This window comes from Lonchura striata, chromosome 39 (assembly GCF_046129695.1).
Source record: "Lonchura striata isolate bLonStr1 chromosome 39, bLonStr1.mat, whole genome shotgun sequence".
Taxonomy (NCBI): Eukaryota; Metazoa; Chordata; class Aves; order Passeriformes; family Estrildidae; genus Lonchura; species Lonchura striata.
In genome coordinates this window covers 626,866-647,906 of record NC_134641.1, presented here as the reverse complement: position 1 = coordinate 647,906, position 21,041 = coordinate 626,866, and the positions used below count along the sequence as shown (strand labels likewise).

The 21,041-nt window shown below is 46.1% G+C and overlaps 1 protein-coding gene across 1 annotated transcript; it reads left to right on the top strand.

The window, feature by feature from the left end:
* The first annotated feature begins 390 nt into the window (after positions 1 to 390).
* Positions 391 to 20,692, top strand: DCAF11 (DDB1 and CUL4 associated factor 11). The gene is made up of 12 exons (XM_077789900.1): positions 391 to 397; positions 2,989 to 3,098; positions 3,952 to 4,004; positions 5,215 to 5,315; positions 6,861 to 7,007; positions 9,289 to 9,343; positions 11,004 to 11,130; positions 12,564 to 12,740; positions 14,380 to 14,533; positions 16,852 to 16,998; positions 18,371 to 18,477; positions 20,564 to 20,692. The coding sequence occupies exons 1-12, from the start codon at positions 391 to 393 to the stop codon at positions 20,675 to 20,677; spliced, it is 1,299 nt and encodes a 432-aa protein (XP_077646026.1). The 3' UTR covers positions 20,678 to 20,692.
* Positions 20,693 to 21,041: the final 349 nt, after the last annotated feature.

Here is a 21,041-nt window from a genome sequence, read left to right as displayed (position 1 = left end):
CATTTTCCCCCCGTTTTTCCCCAAATTTCCCCCAAAATTCCCCATTTTTCCCCCTTTTTTCCCCTTTTTTCCCATTTTTCCCCATTTTTCCCCATTTTCCCCCATTTTCCCCCATTCCCCCTCTCCACCAATCCCCGCCTCCCTCTCATCCCGCCCCTCCCCTCTCCACCAATCCCCGCCCTCCTTCCATCCCCTCCCCGCTCCCACCAATCCCCGCCCTCCTTTCCCCCTCCGCCAATCAGCGCGCTCCCCCCGCAGGCCACGCCCCCTCCCCCCTTACCCCACGTGTCAATCAGCGCGGGGGGGGCGTGGCTCGCTGCCTGCGCGCTGATTGGCGGAGGCGGCGCGGTGGGCGGGGCCTAACCCGGAAGTGGCGGCGCGGGGGGATCCATGGGCGGCAGGAGCGGAGGGGGGGGAGGGGAAAGGGGAGGGGGGGGGAGGGGCGGCCCCGGGGGGGGGGGAGGGGCCGGGGAGGGGGAGGGTGGGGAGGGGGGGGAGGGGCTGGAGCTGCCGGAGCTGCGCGCGCTGCTCAGGAGGTGAGGGGGGGGGAAACTGAGGCAGGTTCGGGGTGGGGGAGGGGGTTTGGGGGGTGGGGGAGGGGATTGGAGGGGTGGGGGAGGGAATTTGGGGGGGATTTGGGGGAAACTGAGGCAGGTTTGGGGGTGGGGGAGGGGATTTGGGGGGAAACTGAGGCAGGTTTGGGGGTGGGGGAGGGGATTTGGGGGGAAACTGAGGCAGGTTTGGGGTGGGGGAGGGGATTTGGGGGGGATTGGGGGGAAACTGAGGCAGGTTCGGGGTGGGGGAGGGGATTTGGGGGGTGGGGGAGGGGATTTGGGGGGTGGGGGAGGGATTTGGGAGGGATTTGGGGGGAAACTGAGGCAGGTTTGGGGTGGGGGAGGGGATTTGGGGGGAAACTGAGGCAGGTTTGGGGTGGGGGAGGGGATTGGGGGGGATTTGGGGAAACTGAGGCAGGTTGGGGGTGGGGGAGGGGATTTGGGGCATTTTTGGGGAATTTTTTTGGGTTTTTGTTGGGAATTTTAGGGAATTGCTTGGGGAAATTTTTGGAATTTTTTGGAATTTTTTTGGGAGATTTTTGGGCATTTTTGGGGTGAATTTTGGGGTAAATTTGGGTGAATTTTGGGTAAACTTTGGTTAAATTTCGGGTGAATTTTGGCTGAATTTTGGTGTGAATTTTGGGTGAATTTTGGCCATTTTTGGGCTGAATTTTGGCCATTTTTGGGGTGAATTTTGGGTGAATTTTGGGTAAATTTTGGCTGAATTTTGGCTGAATTTTGGGTGAATTTTGGGTAAATTTTGGCTGAATTTTGGCTGAATTTTGGCTGAATTTTGGCTGAATTTTGGCTGAATTTTGGCTGAATTTTGGCCATTTTTGGGTCATTTTGGGGGGAATTTTGGCTGAATTTTCGGTGACTTTTGGGTGAATTTTGGGTGAATTTTGGCTGAATTTTGGGTGAATTTTGGCTGAATTTTGGCTGAATTTTGGCTGAATTTTGGCTGAATTTTGGGTCATTTTGGGGGGTATTTTGGCTGAATTTTGGGGTGAATTTTGGGGTGAATTTTGGTGAATTTTGGGGTGAATTTTGGCTGAATTTTGGCTGAATTTTGGCTGAATTTTGGGGTGAATTTTGGCCATTTTTGGGGTGAATTTTGGGTGAATTTTGGGTGAATTTTGGCTGAATTTTGGGGTGAATTTTGGCTGAATTTTGGCTGAATTTGGGCTGAATTTTGGTGAATTTTGGGTGAATTTTGGCCATTTTTGGGTCATTTTGGGTGCCTTTTCTCCAGGGCCGGGCGGGGCAAATCCCGGAGCCGGATCCGGACTCAGACTCGGACTCGGAGCCGGAACCGGAACCGGAACCGGAACCGGAAGCGGAAGCGGAAGGGGGGGGAGGGGCCCCGGAGGCCTCCAGAGGTGGGGGCGGGGCTTAAAGGGGGCGGGGCTTGAGGGGAAAGGGGCGGGGCTTAAAAGGACCACATTTAAATAATGGGGCGGGGCTTAAACAAAGGGGAGGGGCTAATAGGACCTGATTTGAATAAAGGGGAGGGGCTTAAACAAAGGGGAGGGGCTTAAGGTGACCTGATTTGAATAAAGGGGAGGGGATTAAATAAAGGGGAGGGGCTTAAGGTGACCTGATTTAAATAAAGGGGAGGGGCTTAAACAAAGGGGAGGGGCTTAAAGGGGCCAGGTTTAAATAAAGGGGAGGAGCTTAAATAAAGGGGAGGGGCTTAAAGGGGTCGAATTTAAATAAGGGGAGGGGCTTAAACAAAAGGGAGGGGCTAAAGGGATCTAATTTAAATAAGGGGAGGGGTTTAACTATAGGGGAGGGGTTAAAGGGGCCTAATTTAAATAAGGGGAGGGGCTTAAATGGGCCTAATTTAAATAAAGGGGAGGGGCTTAAATAAAGGGGAGGGGCTTAAAGGGATCTAATTTAAATAAGGGGAGGGGTTTAAATAAATGGGAGGGGCTTACATGGATCTAATTTAAATAAAGGGGAGGGGCTTAAATAAAGGGGAGGGACTTACAGGGATCTAATTTAAATAAAGGGGAGGGGCTTAATGTAACATAATTTAAATAAAGGGAGGGGCATAAATAAGGGGAGGGGCTTAAAGGGGAGGGGCTTGCATTGATCTAATTTAAATAAAGGGGAGGGGCTTAAAGGGACCGAATTTAAATAAAGGGAGTGACTTAAATAAAGGGGAGGGGCTTAAATGAATCTAATTTAAATAAAGGGGAGGGGCTTACATGGATCTAATTTAAATATGGAGAGGGGCTTAAATAAAGGGGAGGGGCTTAAAGGGGAGGAGCTTAAATTATCTAATTTAAATAAGGGGAGGGGCTTAAATAAGAGGAGGGGCTTATATGAGGGGAGGGGCTTAAAGGGGGGGGGAGGGGCTTAAAGGGAGGGGTCAGGGTTAAAAGGGGCGTGGCCTGATCTGAGGCCCCGCCCCCTTTCCTCCCCCCCCCAGCCGCCCCTCCCCCCCCCGGCCCCGCCCTGCAGGAGCTGCGGGCGGAGCTCGGGGGGGGCGGGGCCGGGGCGGGACCCCCCGAGCGGAGCCTGCCCAGGCTGGTGCGGCAGGTGGGGAACTGGTTTGGACTGGTTTGGACTGGGAGGGCACCGGGAGGGGGGAAAACGGGGAGAAATACGGAAAAACGGGGAAAAACGGTGGAAAAACGGCAAAAAAAGGGTTAAAAACGGGGGAAAAGGGGTTAAAAATGGGGGGGAAAGGGTTAAAAATGGGGTTTGGGTTACTGGTTTATACTGGGAGGGACTGGGAGGGGGGAAATGGGGAAAAATGGTAAAAACGGTTAAAAATGGGGGGAAATGGGGAAGAAAGGGTTAAAATGGCCAAGAAAGGGTTAAAAATGGGGTTTGGGGTTACTGTTTGTACTGGTTTATACTGGGAGGGACTGGGAGGGACTGGGAGGGGGAAATGGGGAAAAATGGGGGAAAATGGGAAAAATGGGGATAAAGGGATAAAAATGGGGGAAAAGGGTTAAAAATGGGGAAAAAAGGGTTAAAAATGGAGGAAATGGGGTTTGGGGTTACTGGTTTGTACTGGTTTATACTGGGAGGGACTGGGAGGGGGGAAATGGGGAAAAATGGGGGGAAATTGTGAAAAAAGGGTGAAAAAAGGGTTAAAAATGGGAACGAAAGGGTTAAAAATGGGGGAATGGGGTTTGGGTTACTGGTTTATACTGGTTTGTACTGGTTTATACTGGTTTATACTGGTTTATACTGGTTTAAACTGGTTTATGCTGGTTTAAACTGGTTTATACTGGTTTATACTGGTTTATACTGGCTTATACTGGCTTATACTGGTTTAAACTGGTCTATACTGGTTTATACTGGTCTATACTGGTTTAAACCGGTCTATACTGGTCTATACTGGTTTATACTGGGAGCTGACCCCGCCCCTCCCCCCTCCCAGCGCGAATGGGGGCGGAGCTTCACCAGGGAGGAGAGGAACCGGCTGAGCGCCCAGTAAGGGACTGGTTTATACTGGTTTATACTGGTTTATACTGGTTTGGACTGGGAGGGGGCGGAGCCACTGGTTTAGACTGGTTTGGACTGGTTTAGACTGGTTTAGACTGGTTTATACTGGTTTTTAACCATTTTTAACTGGTTTAGACTGGGAGGGACTGGTTTTTACTGGTTTTTAGCCATTTTGAACTGGTTTGAGCCATTTAAAACTGGTTTATACTGGTTTATACTGGTTTGAAATCGTTGTTAATCACTTTTACCCATTTTAAACCGGTTCATACCGGTTCATACTGGTTAAAATGGTTTTTAACCACTCTAAACCAATTTAAACCAGTTTATACTGGTTTATACTGGTTTAAACTGGTTTTTACCCATTTTTAACCAATTTAAACCTCTTTATACCGGTTTTCAACCGGTTCGTACCGGTTTGCGCTGGTTTAAATCGGTTTTTAACCATTTGTAACCAGTTTAAAACTGGATTTTTTACCGGTTTGAACTGGTTCCTCACCGACTTCAACCAGTTTAAACTGACTTATATTGGTTTGAACCAATTTTAACCAATTTAAACCAGTTTAACCGGATTAAACTGGCTCAAACTGGCTTTTAACCCGCCTTAAACCGGTTTAGAAGCGACTTAAACTGGTTTAAACTGGTTTAATCCCTTTTAAACTGGTTTAATCCCCTTTAAATCGGTTTAATCTCCTTTAAACCGCTTTAATCCTCTTTAAACCGGTTTAATCCCCTTTTAAACCGCTTTAATCTGCTTCAAACTGCTTTAATCCCTTTTAAACCCGTTTAATCCGCTTCAAACCGGTTTAATCCCCTTTAAACCAGTTTAATCCCTTTTAATCCTGTTTAACCCCTCTTAAACCGGTTTAATCCCCTTTAAACCACTTTAATCCCCTTCAAACCGGTTTAATCCCTTTTAACCCTGTTTAACCCCTCTTAAACCAGTTTAATCCTTTTTAAACTGGCTTAATCTGCTTCAAACCGGTTTAATCCCCTTCAAACCGGTTTAATCCCCTTTAAACCGGTTTAATTCCTTCTTAAACTGGTTTAATCCCCTTTAAACCAGTTTAATCCCTTTTAATCCTGTTTAACCCCTCTTAAACCGGTTTAATCCCCTTTAAACCACTTTAATCCCCTTTAAACTGGTTTAATCCCCTTCGAACCGGTTTAATCCGCCTCAAACCGGTTTATTCCGCCTCAGTTTCCTGCCCAATCACGCGGCGGCGCTGGAGCCCCACCCCCAGAAGGTTTTTTGCGCCGTCTTCGCCGACCGCGGCCGCCGCCTCCTGACCGCCTGCCAAGGTGAGAGAAAATCCCAATTTTTTGGGGCGAATTCCCGAAAATTTGGGAAATTTCGGGGGGAAAAAAAAATCGGCGAAAATGGCGAAAAAATACGGATTTTTTTGGATTTTTTGGGCATTTTTGGGGTTAAAATGCGATTTTTCTTGGGGTTCTTGGGTCACAGGGTGAGTGGAATTCCCAAAAATTCCCAAATTTGAGAAATTTTGGGGAAAATACAAAAAAATTTGGATTTTTGGGATGCTTTTTGGCAATTTCTGGAGTTAAAATGTGATTTTTTTGGGGGGTGTATTTGGGTGTCAGGGTGAGCAGGAATTCCCAAAAATTTCCCAAAATCTTGGGGGAAATTTGGGAAATTTTCGGGGAAAAAATCCCCAAATTTTGACCCAAAAATTCCCCAAATTTTGATCCAAAACTTTCCAAATTTCGACCCACAACTCCCCAATTTTGACCCAAATTTTCCCCAAATTCCCGAATTTTGCCCCCAAATCCCCCAAATTCCCCACATTTTGACCCAAAATTTCGTCTCAAAATCCCCCAAAAACTCCCGATTTTTCGCCGCAAATTCGCCCAAATTTTGACCAAAAATCCCCAAATTTTGACCCAAAACTCCCCAATTTTAACCCAAAATTCCTCTAAATTCCCAATTTTTGACCAAAATTCCTGATTTTTGGCCCAAAACCCCCAAATTTCAACCCAAAATTCCTGAATTCTGAACCCAAAACCTCCAAATCTTGGTCTCATGAACTCCCAAACTTTGACTGAAACGATCCCGAATTTCGACCCAGAAACTCCAATTTTTACCCCCAAATCGCCCAAATTTTCATATTTTGACCCAAAATTTCCAATTTTGGACCCAAAAATCCCCAAATTTTGATCAAAAACCCTCTAAATTTCGTTGTAAAACCCCCGAGATTTGACATAAAACCCCCAAATTTTGACTGAAAAATCGCCAAATTTCGACCCAGAACCTCCAAATTTTTACCCCGAAATCACCCAAATTTCCCAAATTTTGACCCAAAATTTCCAATTTTTGACCCAAAAATTCCCAAATTTCAGCCCAAATCCCCCAAATTTCCAGCAAAAATCCCCAAACTTTGACCGAAAAGAACCCAAATTTCAACCCAGAACCTCCAAATTTTGACCCCGAAATCACCCAAATTTCCACATTTTGGACCCAAAATTTCCAATTTTAGACCCGAAAATCCCCAAATTTTCATCAAAACCCTCTAAATTTCGTTGTAAAACCCCCAAATTTTGATGCAAAACCCCCAAATTTTGACTGAAAAATCCCCAAATTTCAACCCAGAACCTCCAAATTTTGACCCCAAAATTACCCAAATTTCCACATTTTGGACCCAAATTTTCCAATTTTGGACCCGAAAATCCCCAAATTTTCATCAAAACCCTCTAAATTTCATTGTAAAACCCCCGAAATTTGCCGTAAAACCCCCTAATTTCGCCCTGAACCCCCCAAATCTCGCCCCGAAATTCCCATTTTTTCGCCCGAAATGACCCAAAATTTTCATTTTTCGCCCCAAAACCCAGACCACTTCCTGCGGCTGTTCGAGGTGTCGGGGGCGGGGCTGCGGCTCCTCCGGGCCACCAGGGGGCGCCAGGTGGGCTGGAGCATCCTGGACGTGGCGCTCGGCCCCGAGGGCCGCCAGGCGCTCTACTGCTCCTGGTCCAGCCACGGTAACTGGTTTATACTGGGAGGGACTGGGAGGCGAAGAAATGGGGAGAAACGGGGAAAAAACGGGAAAAAACGGTGAAAAAATGGCTAAAAAAGGGTTAAAAATGGGGAAAAAAGGGTTAAAAGTGGGGGAAGAAAGGGTTAAAATGGGGAAATGGGGATTGGGGTTACTGGTTTGGACTGGTTTGTACTGGGAGGGACTGGGAGGGGGGAAATGGGGAGAAATGGGGAAAAAGGGGGAAAAAACTTTGAAAAACTGGCTAAAAAGGGTTAAAAGTGGCTAAAAAATGTTAAAAGTGGGAAAGAATGGGTTAAAAATGGGGAAATGGGGATTGGGGTTACTGGTTTGGACTGGGAGGGACTGGGAGGGACTGGGAGGGGGAAAATGGGGAGAAACGGGGGAAAAATGGGAAAAATGGTGAAAAAATGGCTAAAAAAGGGTTAAAAATGGGGGGGAAAGGGTTAAATGTGGGGGAAGAAAGGGTTAAAATGGGGAAATGGGGATTGGGGTTACTGGTTTGGACTGGTTTGTACTGGGAGGGACTGGGAGGGGGAAAATGGGGAGAAACGGGGGGAAAACGGGAAAAAACGGTGAAAAAATGGCCAAAAAAGGGTTAAAAATGGGGAAAAAAGGGTTAAAAGTGGGGAAGAATGGGTTAAAAATGGGAAAGAATGGGTTAAAAATGGAGGGAAATGGGGATTGGGGTTACTGGTTTGGACTGGTTTGTACTGGGAGGGACTGGGAGGGGGGAAATGGGGAGAAATGGGGAAAAAGGGGGAAAAACGGTGAAAAAATGGCTAAAAAAGGGTTAAAAATGGGGAAAAAAGGGTTAAAAGTGGGGAAAGAAAGGGTTAAAATGGGGATTGGGGTTACTGGTTTGTACTGGTTTGTACTGGGAGGGACTGGGAGGGGGAAAATGGGGAGAAACGGGGGAAAAATGGGAAAAATGGTGAAAAAATGGCTAAAAAAGGGTTAAAAATGGGGAAAAAAGGGTTAAAAGTGGGGAAAGAAAGGGTTAAAATGGGGATTGGGGTTACTGGTTTATACTGGTTTGGACTGGGAGGGACTGGGAGGCGAAGAAATGGGGAGAAACGGGGAAAAAACGGGGAAAAAACGGTGAAAAAATGGCTAAAAAGGGGTTAAATATGGGGGGGAAAAAAGGGTTAAAAGTGGGAAAGAAAGGGTTAAAATGGGGATTGGGGTTACTGGTTTGTACTGGTTTGTACTGGGAGGGACTGGGAGGGGGAAAATGGGGAGAAACGGGGGAAAAATGGGGAAAAACGGTGAAAAAATGGCCAAAAAAGGGTTAAAAATGGGGGGGAAAGGGTTAAAAGTGGGGGAAGAAAGGGTTAAAATGGGGAAATGGGGATTGGGGTTACTGGTTTGTACTGGTTTGTACTGGGAGGGACTGGGAGGCGAAGAAATGGGGAGTAACGGGGAAAAAACGGGAAAAAACGGTGAAAAAATGGCTAAAAAGGGGTTAAAAATGGGGGAAAAAGGGTTAAAAGTGGGGAAAGAAAGGGTTAAAATGGGGATTGGGGTTACTGGTTTGTACTGGGAGGGACTGGGAGGGACTGGGAGGGACTGGGAGGGGAAAAATGGGGAGAAACGGGGAAAAATGGGGAAAAACGGTGAAAAAATGGCTAAAAAGGGGTTAAAAATGGGGGGGAAAGGGTTAAATGTGGGGGAAGAAAGGGTTAAAATGGGGAAATGGGGATTGGGGTTACTGGTTTGGACTGGTTTGTACTGGGAGGGACTGGGAGGGGGAAAATGGGGAGAAACGGGGAAAAAACGGGAAAAAACGGTGAAAAAATGGCTAAAAAGGGGTTAAAAATGGGGGAAAAAGGGTTAAAAGTGGGGGAAGAAAGGGTTAAAAATGGGAAAGAATGGGTTAAAAATGGGGGAATGGGATTTGGGGTTACTGGTTTATACTGGGAGGGGAAAAATGGGGAGAAATGGGAAAAAACGGTGAAAAAATGGTAAAAAAAGGGATAAAATGGTGAAATTTGGGGAAAATTGGGGAAGAAGGGGGTTGGGGTTACTGGTTTGAACTGGTTTGAACTGGTTTGAACTGGTTTGAACTGGGAGGGAACTGGGACAAACTGGGAGGGGAAAAAATGGGGAAAAAAACGGTGAAAAAACGGGAAAAAATGGTCAAAAAACTGCCAAAAAAAAGGGGTTAAAAACGGGGATTTTGGAACTGGTTTGACTGGTTTGAACTGGGAGGGGGCGGGGCAGGGGGCGTGGCCTCCGGGGTAAGCCCCGCCCCCTTTTCCCGCCAGTCCACGCCTTTGATTTGCATGGAGAGGGCGACGCCCACACGGCCCTGGACTTCAGGTGGGGGCGTGGCTTCGAGTTTGGGGGCGTGGCTTCCGGATTTGAGGGCGTGGCTTCGAAATTTGGGGGCGTGGCTTCGAGTTTGGGGGCGTGGCTTGATGTTTAACCTGTCTAATTTGCATTTTGGGCGTGGCTTTTGGCGATATTTGCATATTTGGGGGCATTGTTTCCCTATTATGGGGGCGTGGCTTCGAGTATGTGGGCGTGGCTTGTGTTTCCACCTCTCATTTGCATATTTGGGGCGTGGTTTCGCTTTTTGTGGGCGTGGCTTCAGATTTTGGGGAGTGGCTTGATGCTTATTCTGTCTCATTTGCATATGGGGGCGTGTCTCTTTGTCCAATGGGCGTGGCTTGGGCTGTAATTTGCATATTGCGTGTGCTTATTAACTTTGGGGCGTGACTTAAAACCCCTAATTAGCATAGTGGGCGTGGCTTAAACCCGCATAAAATATCATGTAAGCAAGTGGGCGTGGCTTAAACCTCCTAATTAACATAGTGAGTGTGGCTTAAACACCCTAATTAACATAGTGGGCGTGGCTTAAATCCCATTTTAACCCATTACAAAGAAGTGGGCGTGGCTTCAACACCCTAATTAGCATAATGGGCGTGTCTTAAACCATTAATTAACCTCATATAAGAAAGTGGGCGTGGTTTAATCACCTAATTAACATAGTGTGCATGGGTTTAAAAACCTAATTTACATAGTGGGCATGGCTTAATCAAGTCTTTATTATCGAGTGGGCGTGGCTTAAACACACTAATTAACATAGTGGGCGTGGCCTAAACCCCATTTTAACCCCATGTAGATAAGTGGGCGTGGCTTAAACAACTAATTAACATAGTGGGCGTGCCTTAAATTCCATTTAAAACCCTTGTAACCAAGTGGGCGTGGCTTAATCCACCCTAATTTACGTGGTGGGCGTGGCTTAAATCCCCTAATTAACATGGTGGGCGTGGCTTAAACATCATCTTAACCTCTTTTTATCAAGTGGGCGTGGCTTAAACGCACTAATTAACATGGTGGGCGTGGCTTAAACCCCATTTTAACCCCTTATAACCAAGTAGGCGTGGCTTAAATCCCCTAATTAACATAGTGGGCGTGGCTTAAACATCATCTTAACCTCTTTGTATCAAGTGGGCGTGGCTTAAACGCACTAATTAACATAGTGGGCGTGGCTTAAACCTCATTTTAACCTTTTTTATCAAGTGGGCGTGGCTTAAACCTCATATTAACATTTTTTATCAAGTGGGCGTGGCTTAAACACACTAATTAACATAGTGGGCGTGATCTAATCCCCATTTTAACCCCATGTAGAGAAGTGGGCGTGGCTTAATCACCAAATTAACATAGTGGGCGTGGCTTAAAAACAAATCAATCCTATATAAGAAAGTGGGCGTGGCTTAGACATCTAATTAACATAGTGGGCGTGGCTTTAACCCCTTAATTAGCATAATGAGCGTGGCTTAAACCCCTATTAACCCCTTATAATCATGTGGGCGTGGCTTAAACACCCTAATTAACATAATGGGCGTGGCTCAAACTACATCTAAATATCTTCTTGCAAAGTGGGCGTGGCTTAGACATCTAATTAACATAGTGGGCGTGGCTTAAAGACCCTAATTAACATAATGGGCGTGTCCTCTGTGTCCCCGCCCCCCAGGCCCGAGGACCGGCGGTTTGCCGTCTTCTCATTGGCTGTCGGGCCGGACGGGCGGGACGTGATGGGCGGGGCCAACGACGGCTGCGTCTACGTCTACGACCGGGAGGCGCAGCGGCGCGTGGAGAGGGTGAGGAAACGGGGCGAAAACGGGGGAAAACGGGCAAAAAGGGGAAAAACGGGGAAAACGGGGAAAAACGAGGAAAAACGGGGAAAAAATGGGGAAAAAACGGTGAAAATTGGGAGGGAAATGGTGAAAAAACGGTGAAATTCGGGGAAAAAACAGTGAAAAAACGGAGAAAAAACGGTGAAAATTGGTTTTTCAAAATGGTGAAAATTGGTTAAAAAAAATTAGTAAAAATTGGTTATTAAATGGTAAAAATTGGTTGTAAAATGTTGAAAATTGGTTTAAGAAAAAGGGGGGAATTGGTTTAAAAATGGGTAAGAAATTGTTAAAAAAACGGTGGAAAATGGTTAAAAAAAAGGTGGAAATTGGTTAAAAAATGGGTAAGAAATGGTTAAAAAAACAGTGAAAATTGGTAAAAAAAACGGTGAAAATTGGTTAAAAAATGGTGAAAATTCGTTAAGAAAATGGTGAAAATTCGTTAAGAAAATGGTGAAAATTGGTTGAAAAGCCGGTTAAAGAAACTGTGAAAATTGGTTAAAAAACTGGTGAAAATCGGTTAAAAAAACAGTGAAAATTGGTGGAAAAAATAGTGAAAATTGGTTAAAAAATTGTGAAAATTGGTTTAAAAATTGGGTGCAAGTTGCTGAAAAAAATGGTGAAAATTGGTGAAAAAAAAGGTGAAAATTGGTTAAAAAATGGGTGAAAGTTGGTTAAAAAATCGGTGAAAATTTTTAACCCTTTCTTTACCATTTTTAACCCTTTCCTCCCCACCTTTTCCCCCATTTTTAACCCTTTTTTCGCCATTTCTTCACCGTTTTTCCCCGTTTTTCCCCCTTTTCCCCCCATTTTTCCCCTCCCAGTATAAACCAGTCCAAACCAGTAACCCAAACCCCATTTCCCTCCATTTTTAACCCTTTCTTTACCATTTTAACCCTTTCTTTGCCAGTTTTAACCCTTTCTTGGCCATTTTTAACACCTTTTTTGCAGTTTTTTCACCATTTTTCCCCCATTTTTCCCCGTTTCCCCCATTTTTCCCCTCCCAGTCCAAACCAGTCCAAACCAGTAACCCAAACCCCATTTCCCTCCATTTTTAACCCTTTCTATACCATTTTAACCCTTTCTTTGCCAGTTTTAACCCTTTCTTGGCCATTTTTAACACCTTTTTCGCAGTTTTTTTCACCATTTTTCCCCCATTTTTCCCCGTTTCCCCCATTTCTCCCTCCCAGTATAAACCAGTCCAAACCAGTAACCCAAACCCCATTTCCCTCCATTTTTAACCCTTTCTATACCATTTTAACCCTTTCTTTGCCAGTTTTAACCCTTTCTCAGCCATTTTTAACCCTTTTTTCGCCATTTTTTCACCGTTTTTTCCCGTTTTTTCCCCGTTTTCCCCCTCCCAGTACAAACCAGTCCAACCCAGTCTCCCTCCCCGGCAGGTCCCCGCCCACGAGGACGACGTCAACGCCGTGGCCTTGGCCGACGCCTCGGGCCAGCTCCTCCTGTCCGGCGGCGACGACGGCGTCGGCCGGGCCTGGGACCGGCGCTGCCTGGCCGAGGGGCCGGCGCTCACCCTGGCCGGCCACCGGGACGGGCTGACCTTCCTGCACGCCCGGGTGGGTCACTGGGAGGGACTGGGAGGGGAAAAACGGGGAGAAACGGGGGAAAAACGGGGAGAAACGGTGAAAAAACGGCGAAAAACGGCGAAAAAACGGCGAAAAACGGTGGGAAAATGGGGGAAAAAGGGGGGGAAAATGGGGGAAATGGGGGGAAAATGGGGGGGATGTGGGGAGGAAAGGGTTAAAAATGGGGGAAATGGGAATTGGGTTACTGGTTTGTACTGGGAGGGACTGGGAGGGGAAAAATGGGGAGAAATGGGGGAAAAACGGCGAAAAAACGGTGAAAAACGGTGGGAAAATGGGGGAAATGGGGGGAAAATGGGGGGATGTGGGGAGGAAAGGGTTAAAAATGGGGGAAATGGGAAGTGGGGTTACTGGTTTGTACTGGGAGGGACTGGGAGGGGAAAAATGGGGAGAAACGGTGAAAAAACGGCGAAAAATGGTGAAAAAACGGCTAAAAAGGGTTAAAAATGGGTAAAAAAGGGTTAAAAGTGGGGAAAGAAAGGGTTAAAAATGGGGGAAATGGGGATTGGGGTTACTGGTTTGTACTGGTTTATACTGGGAGGGACTGGGAGGCGAAAAATGGGGAGAAACGGTGAAAAAACTGCAAAAAACGGTGTAAAAATGGCTAAAAAAGGATTAAAAATGGGTAAAAAAAAGTTAAAAGTGGGGAAAGAAAGGGTTAAAAATGGGGGAAATGGGGATTGGGGTTACTGGTTTGTACTGGGAGGGACTGGGAGGGGAAAATTGGGGAGAAATGGGGAAAAATGCGGAAAAATGGTGAAAAAATGGGAAAAAACAGTGAAAAAATGGGGAATGGAGTAAAAATGGGGGAAATGTGGGGAGGAAAGGGTTAAAAATGGCCAAGAAAGGGTTAAAAATGGGGGAAATGGGAATTGGGGTTACTGGTTTGTACTGGTTTATACTGGGAGGGACTGGGAGGGACTGGGAGGGGGAAAATGGGGAGAAACTGTGAAAAAATGGCAAAAAACGGTTAAAAATGGGGGAAAATGGAAAAAAAAAGGGATTTTGGACTGGTTTGGACTGGTTTGAACTGGCCCAAACTGGTTTGAACTGGTTTATACTGGTTTGAACTGGGAGAGCAACTGGGACAAGAAAAATGGGTCAAAAATGGGAAAAAATGGTGAAAAATGGGCAAAAATGAGCCAAAAATCGCTCAAATCGAATGGAATTTTTTCCTACTGGTTTATACTGGTTTGAACTGGTTTATACTGGTTTGAACTGGTTTATACTGGTTTATACTGGTTTAAATTGGGATTTTGTGGCTGGGAGAGCAAGTGGGACAAGAAAAATGTGTCAAAAATGGGCAAAAATAGGGGGAAAATGGGCAAAAATTGGGCAAAAATGGTTCAAATCGAATGGAACTTTATCCTACTGGTTTATACTGGTTTGAACTGGTTTATACTGGTTTATACTGGTTTAAATTGGGATTTTGTGGTTGGGTGAGCAAGTGGGACAAGGAAAATGGGTCCAAAATGGGCAAAAATAGGGGAAAAATGGGCAAAAACTGGGTAAAAATCGGCCAAAATTGGCTCTAATCGAATGGAATTTTTTCCTACTGGTTTTTACTGGTTTATACTGGTTTTTACTGGTTTTTCCTGGTTTTTCCTGGCAGGGGGACGGTCGCTACGTGGTGTCCAACTCCAAGGACCAGTCGGCCAAGCTCTGGGACCTGCGGCGGCCCTCGGGGGAGGCGGCGCTGGCGGCGACGCGCCGGGCGGTGGCGCGGCAGAGCTGGGACTACCGCTGGCAGCGGGCGCCCCGCAGCGGTACTGGTTTAGACTGGTTTATACTGGTTTAGACTGGTGTGGAGCGGGAGGGGGTGAAACGGCGAAAAAACGGCGAAAAACGGCGAAAAACGGCGAAAAAACGGCGAAGAAAGGGTTAAAAACGGCGGGAAAACGGGGAAGAAAGGGTTAAACATGGGGAAGAAAGGGTTAAAAATTTCCCCCCAATTTTTATCCAATTTTTACCCAATTTTCCCCCAATTTTCCCCCAAATTTTCACCCATTTTCACCCCATTTTTTTCCCAATTTTCCCCAATTTTTAACCAATTTTCACCCATTTTCTCCCAGTTTTCTTCCAATTTTTGGGTATCTTTTCCCCATTCCCCCCCCCCCAGTTTTTTCCCAATTTTTCCCCAATTTTCTCCGATTTCCTTCAATTTTTTTCCCAATTTTTGACTGAATTTCGCTCTTATTTCCCCAATTTTTATCCATTTTTTCCCCAAGTTTTTCCCCATTTTTTTCCCAATTTTCCCCCAACTTTTCCCCAATTTTTTCCTAATTTTGACTGAATTTCGCTCATTTTTTCCCCATTTTTTCCCCAGTTTTCCCCGAATTTTTGACTGAATTTCGCTCATTTTTTCCCCAATTTTTCCCCACTATTTTCTCAATTTTCCCCCAATTTTTGCCTGACTTTCTCTCTTTTTTCCCCAATTTTTCCCCAATTTTTTCCTAATTTTTGACTGAATTTCGCTCTTTTTGTCCCCATTTTTTGCCCAATTTTTCCGCAATTTTTTCCCAATTTTTCCCCTTTTTCCCTCCATTTACCCCAATTTTCCCCAATTTTTCCCCAATTTTCCCGCAATTTCCCCCCAATTTTCCCCTCAATTTTTATCCAATTTTCCCCAATTTTTGACTGAATTTCGCTCATTTTTTGGCAATTTTTGCCCGATTTTCCCCAACTTTTCCCCCAATTTTTGACTGAATTTCGCTCATTTTTTCCCCATTTTTTCCCCAATTTTCCCCCAATTTTTCCCCAAATTTTTCCCCAATTTTTCCCAATTTTTCCCAATTTTTTCCCCAATTTTCCTCCAATTTTTCCCCATTTTTTCCCCCATTTACCCCAATTTTCCCCCAACCTTTCCCCAATTTTTTCCTAATCTTTGTCTGAATTTCGCTCATTTTTTCCCCAATTTTCTCCAATTTTCTCCAATTTTTTCCCCAATTTTTGACTGAATTTCTCTCGTTTTTTCCCCAATTTTCCCCCAATTTTCCCCAATTTTTCACTTAATTTCGCTCTTTTTTTCCCCCAATTTCCCCCCAATTTTCCCCCAATTTTTGCCTATTTATTTCCAATTTTCCCCATTTTTCCCGCCATTTCCCCCGGTGGGCGTGTCCTGCCGTGGCCCCGCCCCCAGCGCGCCGGGCCCCGCCCCTTCCGGGTGACGCGTCCGTGCTGACGTTCCGCGGCCACTCCGTGCTCCGCTACATTTCCCCAATTTTACCCAATTTTCACCCAAATTTTCACCCAAATTTCCCCCCATTTTTCTCCCTATTTCCCCCCATTTTTTTACTTTTTTTTTTCCAATTTTTGGCTGAATTTCCCCAATTTTTCCCCAATTTTCCCCCATTTTTTAATTTTTTTTTTCCCAATTTTTGGCTGAATTCCCCCAATTTTTCCCCAATTTTTTCTTAATTTTTCCCCAATTTCCCCCCAATCTTTCCCAATTTTCCCCTCAATTTTTATCCAATTTCCCTCAATTTTCCCCAATTTTTCCCCAATTTTTCTCCAATTTTCCCCAATTTTCCCCCAATTTTTCCTCCTATTTTCCCCCAATTTTTACCCAATTTTTCTCCAATTTTTCCCCAGTTTTCTCCCAATTTCCCCCCAATTTTCCCCAATTATCCCCCAATTTTTCCCCATTTTTTCCCCAATTTCCCCCAATTTTTCCCCATTTTTTCCCCAATTTCCCCCAATTTTTCCTCAATTTTTCTCCAATTTTCCCCAATTTTCCCCCAATTTTTGACTGAATTTTGCTCTTTTTTCCCCCAATTTTCCCCCAATTTTTGACTGAATTTCTCTCATTTTTTCCCCCATTTTCCCGCAATTTCCCCCAATTTCCCCCCAATTTTTCCCCAATTTTTCACTGAATTTCTCTCATTTTTTCCCCAATTTTCCCCATTTTTTCCCCAATTTCCCCCCAACTTTTCCCCATTTTTTACTCAATTTTCCCCCAATTTTCCCCAATTTTCCCCCAATTTCCCCCAATTTTTCCCCAATTTTCCCCATTTTTCCCCCAATTTTCCCCTGTTTTCTCTCTGCCCATTTTTATGCAAATGTCCTGCCGTGGCCCCGCCCCCAGCGCGCCGGGCCCCGCCCCTTCCGGGTGACGCGTCCGTGCTGACGTTCCGCGGTCACTCCGTGCTCCGCTCGCTGCTGCGCTGCCGCCTGGCGCCGCCGGGGGGCGCCCCCGCGCTGGCGGCCGGCAGCGCCGACGGCGCCGTGCTGGGTACGCGCTCGAGGAACTGGGAGGGGTTTGGGGTTACTGGTTTATACTGGGAGGGACTGGGAGGGGTTTGGGGGGGACTGGGAGGGAACTGGGAGGGACTGGGAGGGGATTTGGGGTTACTGGTTTATACTGGGAGGGACTGGGAGGGAACTAAGAGGGGTTTGGGGTTACTGGTTTATACTGGGAGGGACTGGGAGGGACTGGGAGGGATTGGGAGGGACTGGGAGGGACTGGGAGGGAACTGGGAGGGACTGGGAGGGAACTGGGAGGGAACTGGGATGGACTGGGAGGGAACTGGGAGGGAACTGGGAGGGACTGGGATGGACTGGGAGGGAACTGGGAGGGACTGGGAGGGGATTTGGGGGGTACTGGGAGGGACTGGAAGGGGTTTGGGGGGGATTGGGATGGGATTTGGGGTCACTGGTTTATACTGGGAGGGACTGGGAGGGGATTTGGGGTTACTGGTTTATACTGGGAGGGACTGGGAGGGGTTTGGGGGGGACTGGGAGGGACTGGGAGGGACTGGGAGGGACTGGGAGGGGATTTGGGGTTACTGGTTTATACTGGGAGGGACTGGGAGGGAACTGGGAGGGACTGGGAGGGGTTTGGGGGGGACTGGGAGGGACTGGGATGGGATTTGGGGTTACTGGTTTATACTGGGAGGGGTTTGGGGGTTACTGCTTTATACTGGGAGGGACTGGGAGGGGTTTGGGGGGGACTGGGATAAACTGGGAGGGGTTTGAGGGGACTGGGATGGGATTTGGGGTTACTGGTTTATACTGGGAGGGTTTGGCGGGGGACTGGGAGGGGTTTGGGGTCACTGGTTTATACTGGGAGGGACTGGGAGGGGTTTGGGGGGGACTGGGAGGGACTGGGAGGGGATTTGGGGTTACTGGTTTGTACTGGGAGGGACTGGGAGGGAACTGGGAGGGACTGGGAGGGGTGTGGGGGGGACTGGGAGGGGATTTCGGGTCACTGGTTTATACTGGGAGGGGTTTGGGAGGGGTTTGGTGTTACTGGTTTATACTGGGAGGGACTGGGATGGCATTTCGTGGGGACTGGGAGGGACTGGGAGGGGTTTGGGGTTACTGGTTTGTACTGGGAGGGACTGGGAGGAGGAACTGGGGATCCTGAACTGGTTTATACTGGTTTAAACTGGCTCTTACCAATTTTATACTGGTTTAAACTGGTTTATACCGGTTTAAACTGGTTTGTACCAGTTTTTGACTGCTTTAAACTGGTTTTCACTTTTTTCTAACTGGTTTAAACCGGTTTATACTGGTTTGTACCATTTTTTTACTGGTTTAAACTGGTTTTTGACTGGTTTAAACTGGTTTTTTACCGGTTTGAACTGGTTTTTGCCGGTTTTCAGTCTATGACGTCACCACGGGGCGGGCCCTGCGCCGGCTGACCAATCACGGCGCCTGCGTGCGTGACGTCAGCTGGAGCCCCGAGGGGGCGTGGCTCGCCAGCGCATCGGTGGGCGGGGCCTCATTTGAATAACGGGGGCTCATTTGAATAATGGGCGGGGCTTAACCGGGGAAGGGGCGGGGTTTAATGGGGAAGGGGCGGGGCTTGATTTTAATAATGGGCGGGGTTTAATTAGGGGAAGTGGGCGTGGTTTAATTTTAATAATGGGCGGGGTTTAAATTGAAAAGGGGCGGTGCTTAATTAAAGAAATGGGCGGGGCTTAATTTTAATAACGGGCGTGGTTAAAATGGGAAATGGGCGGGGTTTAATTAAAGAAATGGGCGGGGCTTAATTTTAATAATGGGCGGGGTTTAAATGGGAAAGGGGCGGGGTTTAATTAAAGGAAGGGGTGGGGCTTCATTTTAATAATTAGTGGGGTTAAATTGGGAAAAGGGGCGGAGCTTAATTTTAATAATGGGCGGGGTTAAAGTCAACATGGGAGTGGTTAAATGGTTTAATTAAAGAAAGGGCAGGGTTTAATTAAAGAAAGGGGAGGGGCTAATTAAATAAAGAGGCAGGGGTTAATTTTAATAATGGGCGGGGTTGAAATCTGAAGGGGCGGGACTTAAAATTAATATTAAATGGGGCGGGGGGTTAATTAAACGAAGGGACGTGATTAAATGGATGACTGGCGGGGCTTAGTTTTAATATTAAATAGGGCGGGGTTTAAAATTAAAAGTGGCTGGATTTTAATTAGGAAAAGGGGCGTGGCTAAACCCAAAATGGGCGGGGTTTAATATTAAAAGGGGCGTGGCTAAAAGGTAAAAGGGGCGTGATTTGAATACATAAAACAACTGAATCTTAATTAGGAAAATGGGCGTGGCTAAACACAAAATGGGCGTGGTTTGAATTATGAGAGGGGCGTGGTTTAATATTAAAATATGCGTGGCTAAAAGGTAAAAGAGGCGTGATTTGAATACATAAAACTACTGAATTTTAATTAGGAAAAGGGGCGTGGTTAAACCCAAAAAGGGCGGAGTTTAAATTATAAAAGGGGCGTGGTTTAATATTAAAAGGGGCGTGGCTAAAAGGTAAAAGATCCGTGATTTAAATATATAAAACAATTGAATTTTAATGAGGAAAATGGGCGTGGCTAAACAAAAAATGGGCGGGGTTTAAACGAGGAAAGGGGCGTGGTTTAATATTAAAAGGGGCGTGGTTAAAAGGTAAAAGAGGCGTGATTTGAATACATAAACCAACTGAATTTTAATGAGGAAAAGGGGCGTGGCTAAACCCAAAATGGGCGTGGTTTTAATTAGGAAAGGGGCGTGGTTTAATATTAAAAGGGGCGTGGCTAAAAGGTAAAAGATCCGTGATTTAAATATATAAAACAATTGAATTTTAATGAGGAAAATGGGCGTGGCTAAACGCAAAAGGGGCGGGGTTTGATTTATGAAAGGGGCGTGGTTTAATATTAAAATGGGCGTGGCTAAAAGGTAAAAGAGGCGTGATTTAAATATATAAAACAATTGAATTTTAATGAGGAAAAGGGGCGTGGCTAAACCCAAAATTGGCGTGGTTTAATATTAAAAGGGGCGTGGCTAAAAGGTAAAAGAGGCGTGATTTGAATACATAAAACTACTGAATTTTAATTAGGAAAAGGGGCGTGGTTAAACCCAAAATGGGCGTGGTTTAATATTAAAAGGGGCGTGGCTAAAAGGTAAAAGAGGCGTGATTTGAATACATAAAACAATTTGAATACATAAAACAACTGAATTTTAATGAGGAAAAGGGGCGGAGCTAAACAAAAAATGGGCGGGGTTTAAACTAGGAAAGGGGCGTGGTTTAATATTAAAAGGGGCGTGGCTAAAAGGTAAAAGGGGCATGATTTGACTACATAAAACAATTGAATTTTAATTAGGCAAATGGGCGTGGCTAAACCCAAAATGGGCGGGGTTTAAATTATGAATGGGGCGTGGTTTAATATTAAAATGGGCGTGGCTAAAAGGTAAAAGGGGCGTGATTTGAATACATAAAACTACTGAATTTTAATTAGGCAAATGGGCGTGGCCAAACACAAAAGGGGCGGGGTTTGACTGCGAGGGGGCGTGGTCAGAGCCCAAGGGGCGTGGCCTGACCAAGCCCCGCCCCTCAGTGGGACGGCACCGTGCGGCTCTGGACCTATCGCGACGCAGAGGAGGAGGAGGGGGCGGAGCTTCGGACGGAGGGGGCGTGGCCTCAGCGGGAGAAGGGGCGTGGCTTGGAATAAAGCGCGAGGACGTGGCCCCGCCCACTTTTGTCTTTTTTGGGTTGAAATTTGGGGGTTTCGGGGTGAAATTTTTGGGGTTAAAATTTGGGGGTTTTGGGGTTTAAATTTGGGGGTTTTGAGGTGAAATTTTTGGGGTTAAAATTTGGGGGTTTTGGGGTTTAAATTTGGGGGTTTTGGAGTTTAAATTTCGGGGTTTTGGGGTTTAAATTTGGGGGTTTTGGGTAAGAATTTTTGGGGGATTTTGGGGATAAAATTTGGCGGTTTTGGGGTTGAAATTTGGCAGATTTTGGGTTAAAATTTGGGGGGTTTGGGGTAAAAAATTTGGGGTTAAAATTTGGGGGGTTTGGGGAAAAAATTTAGGGGT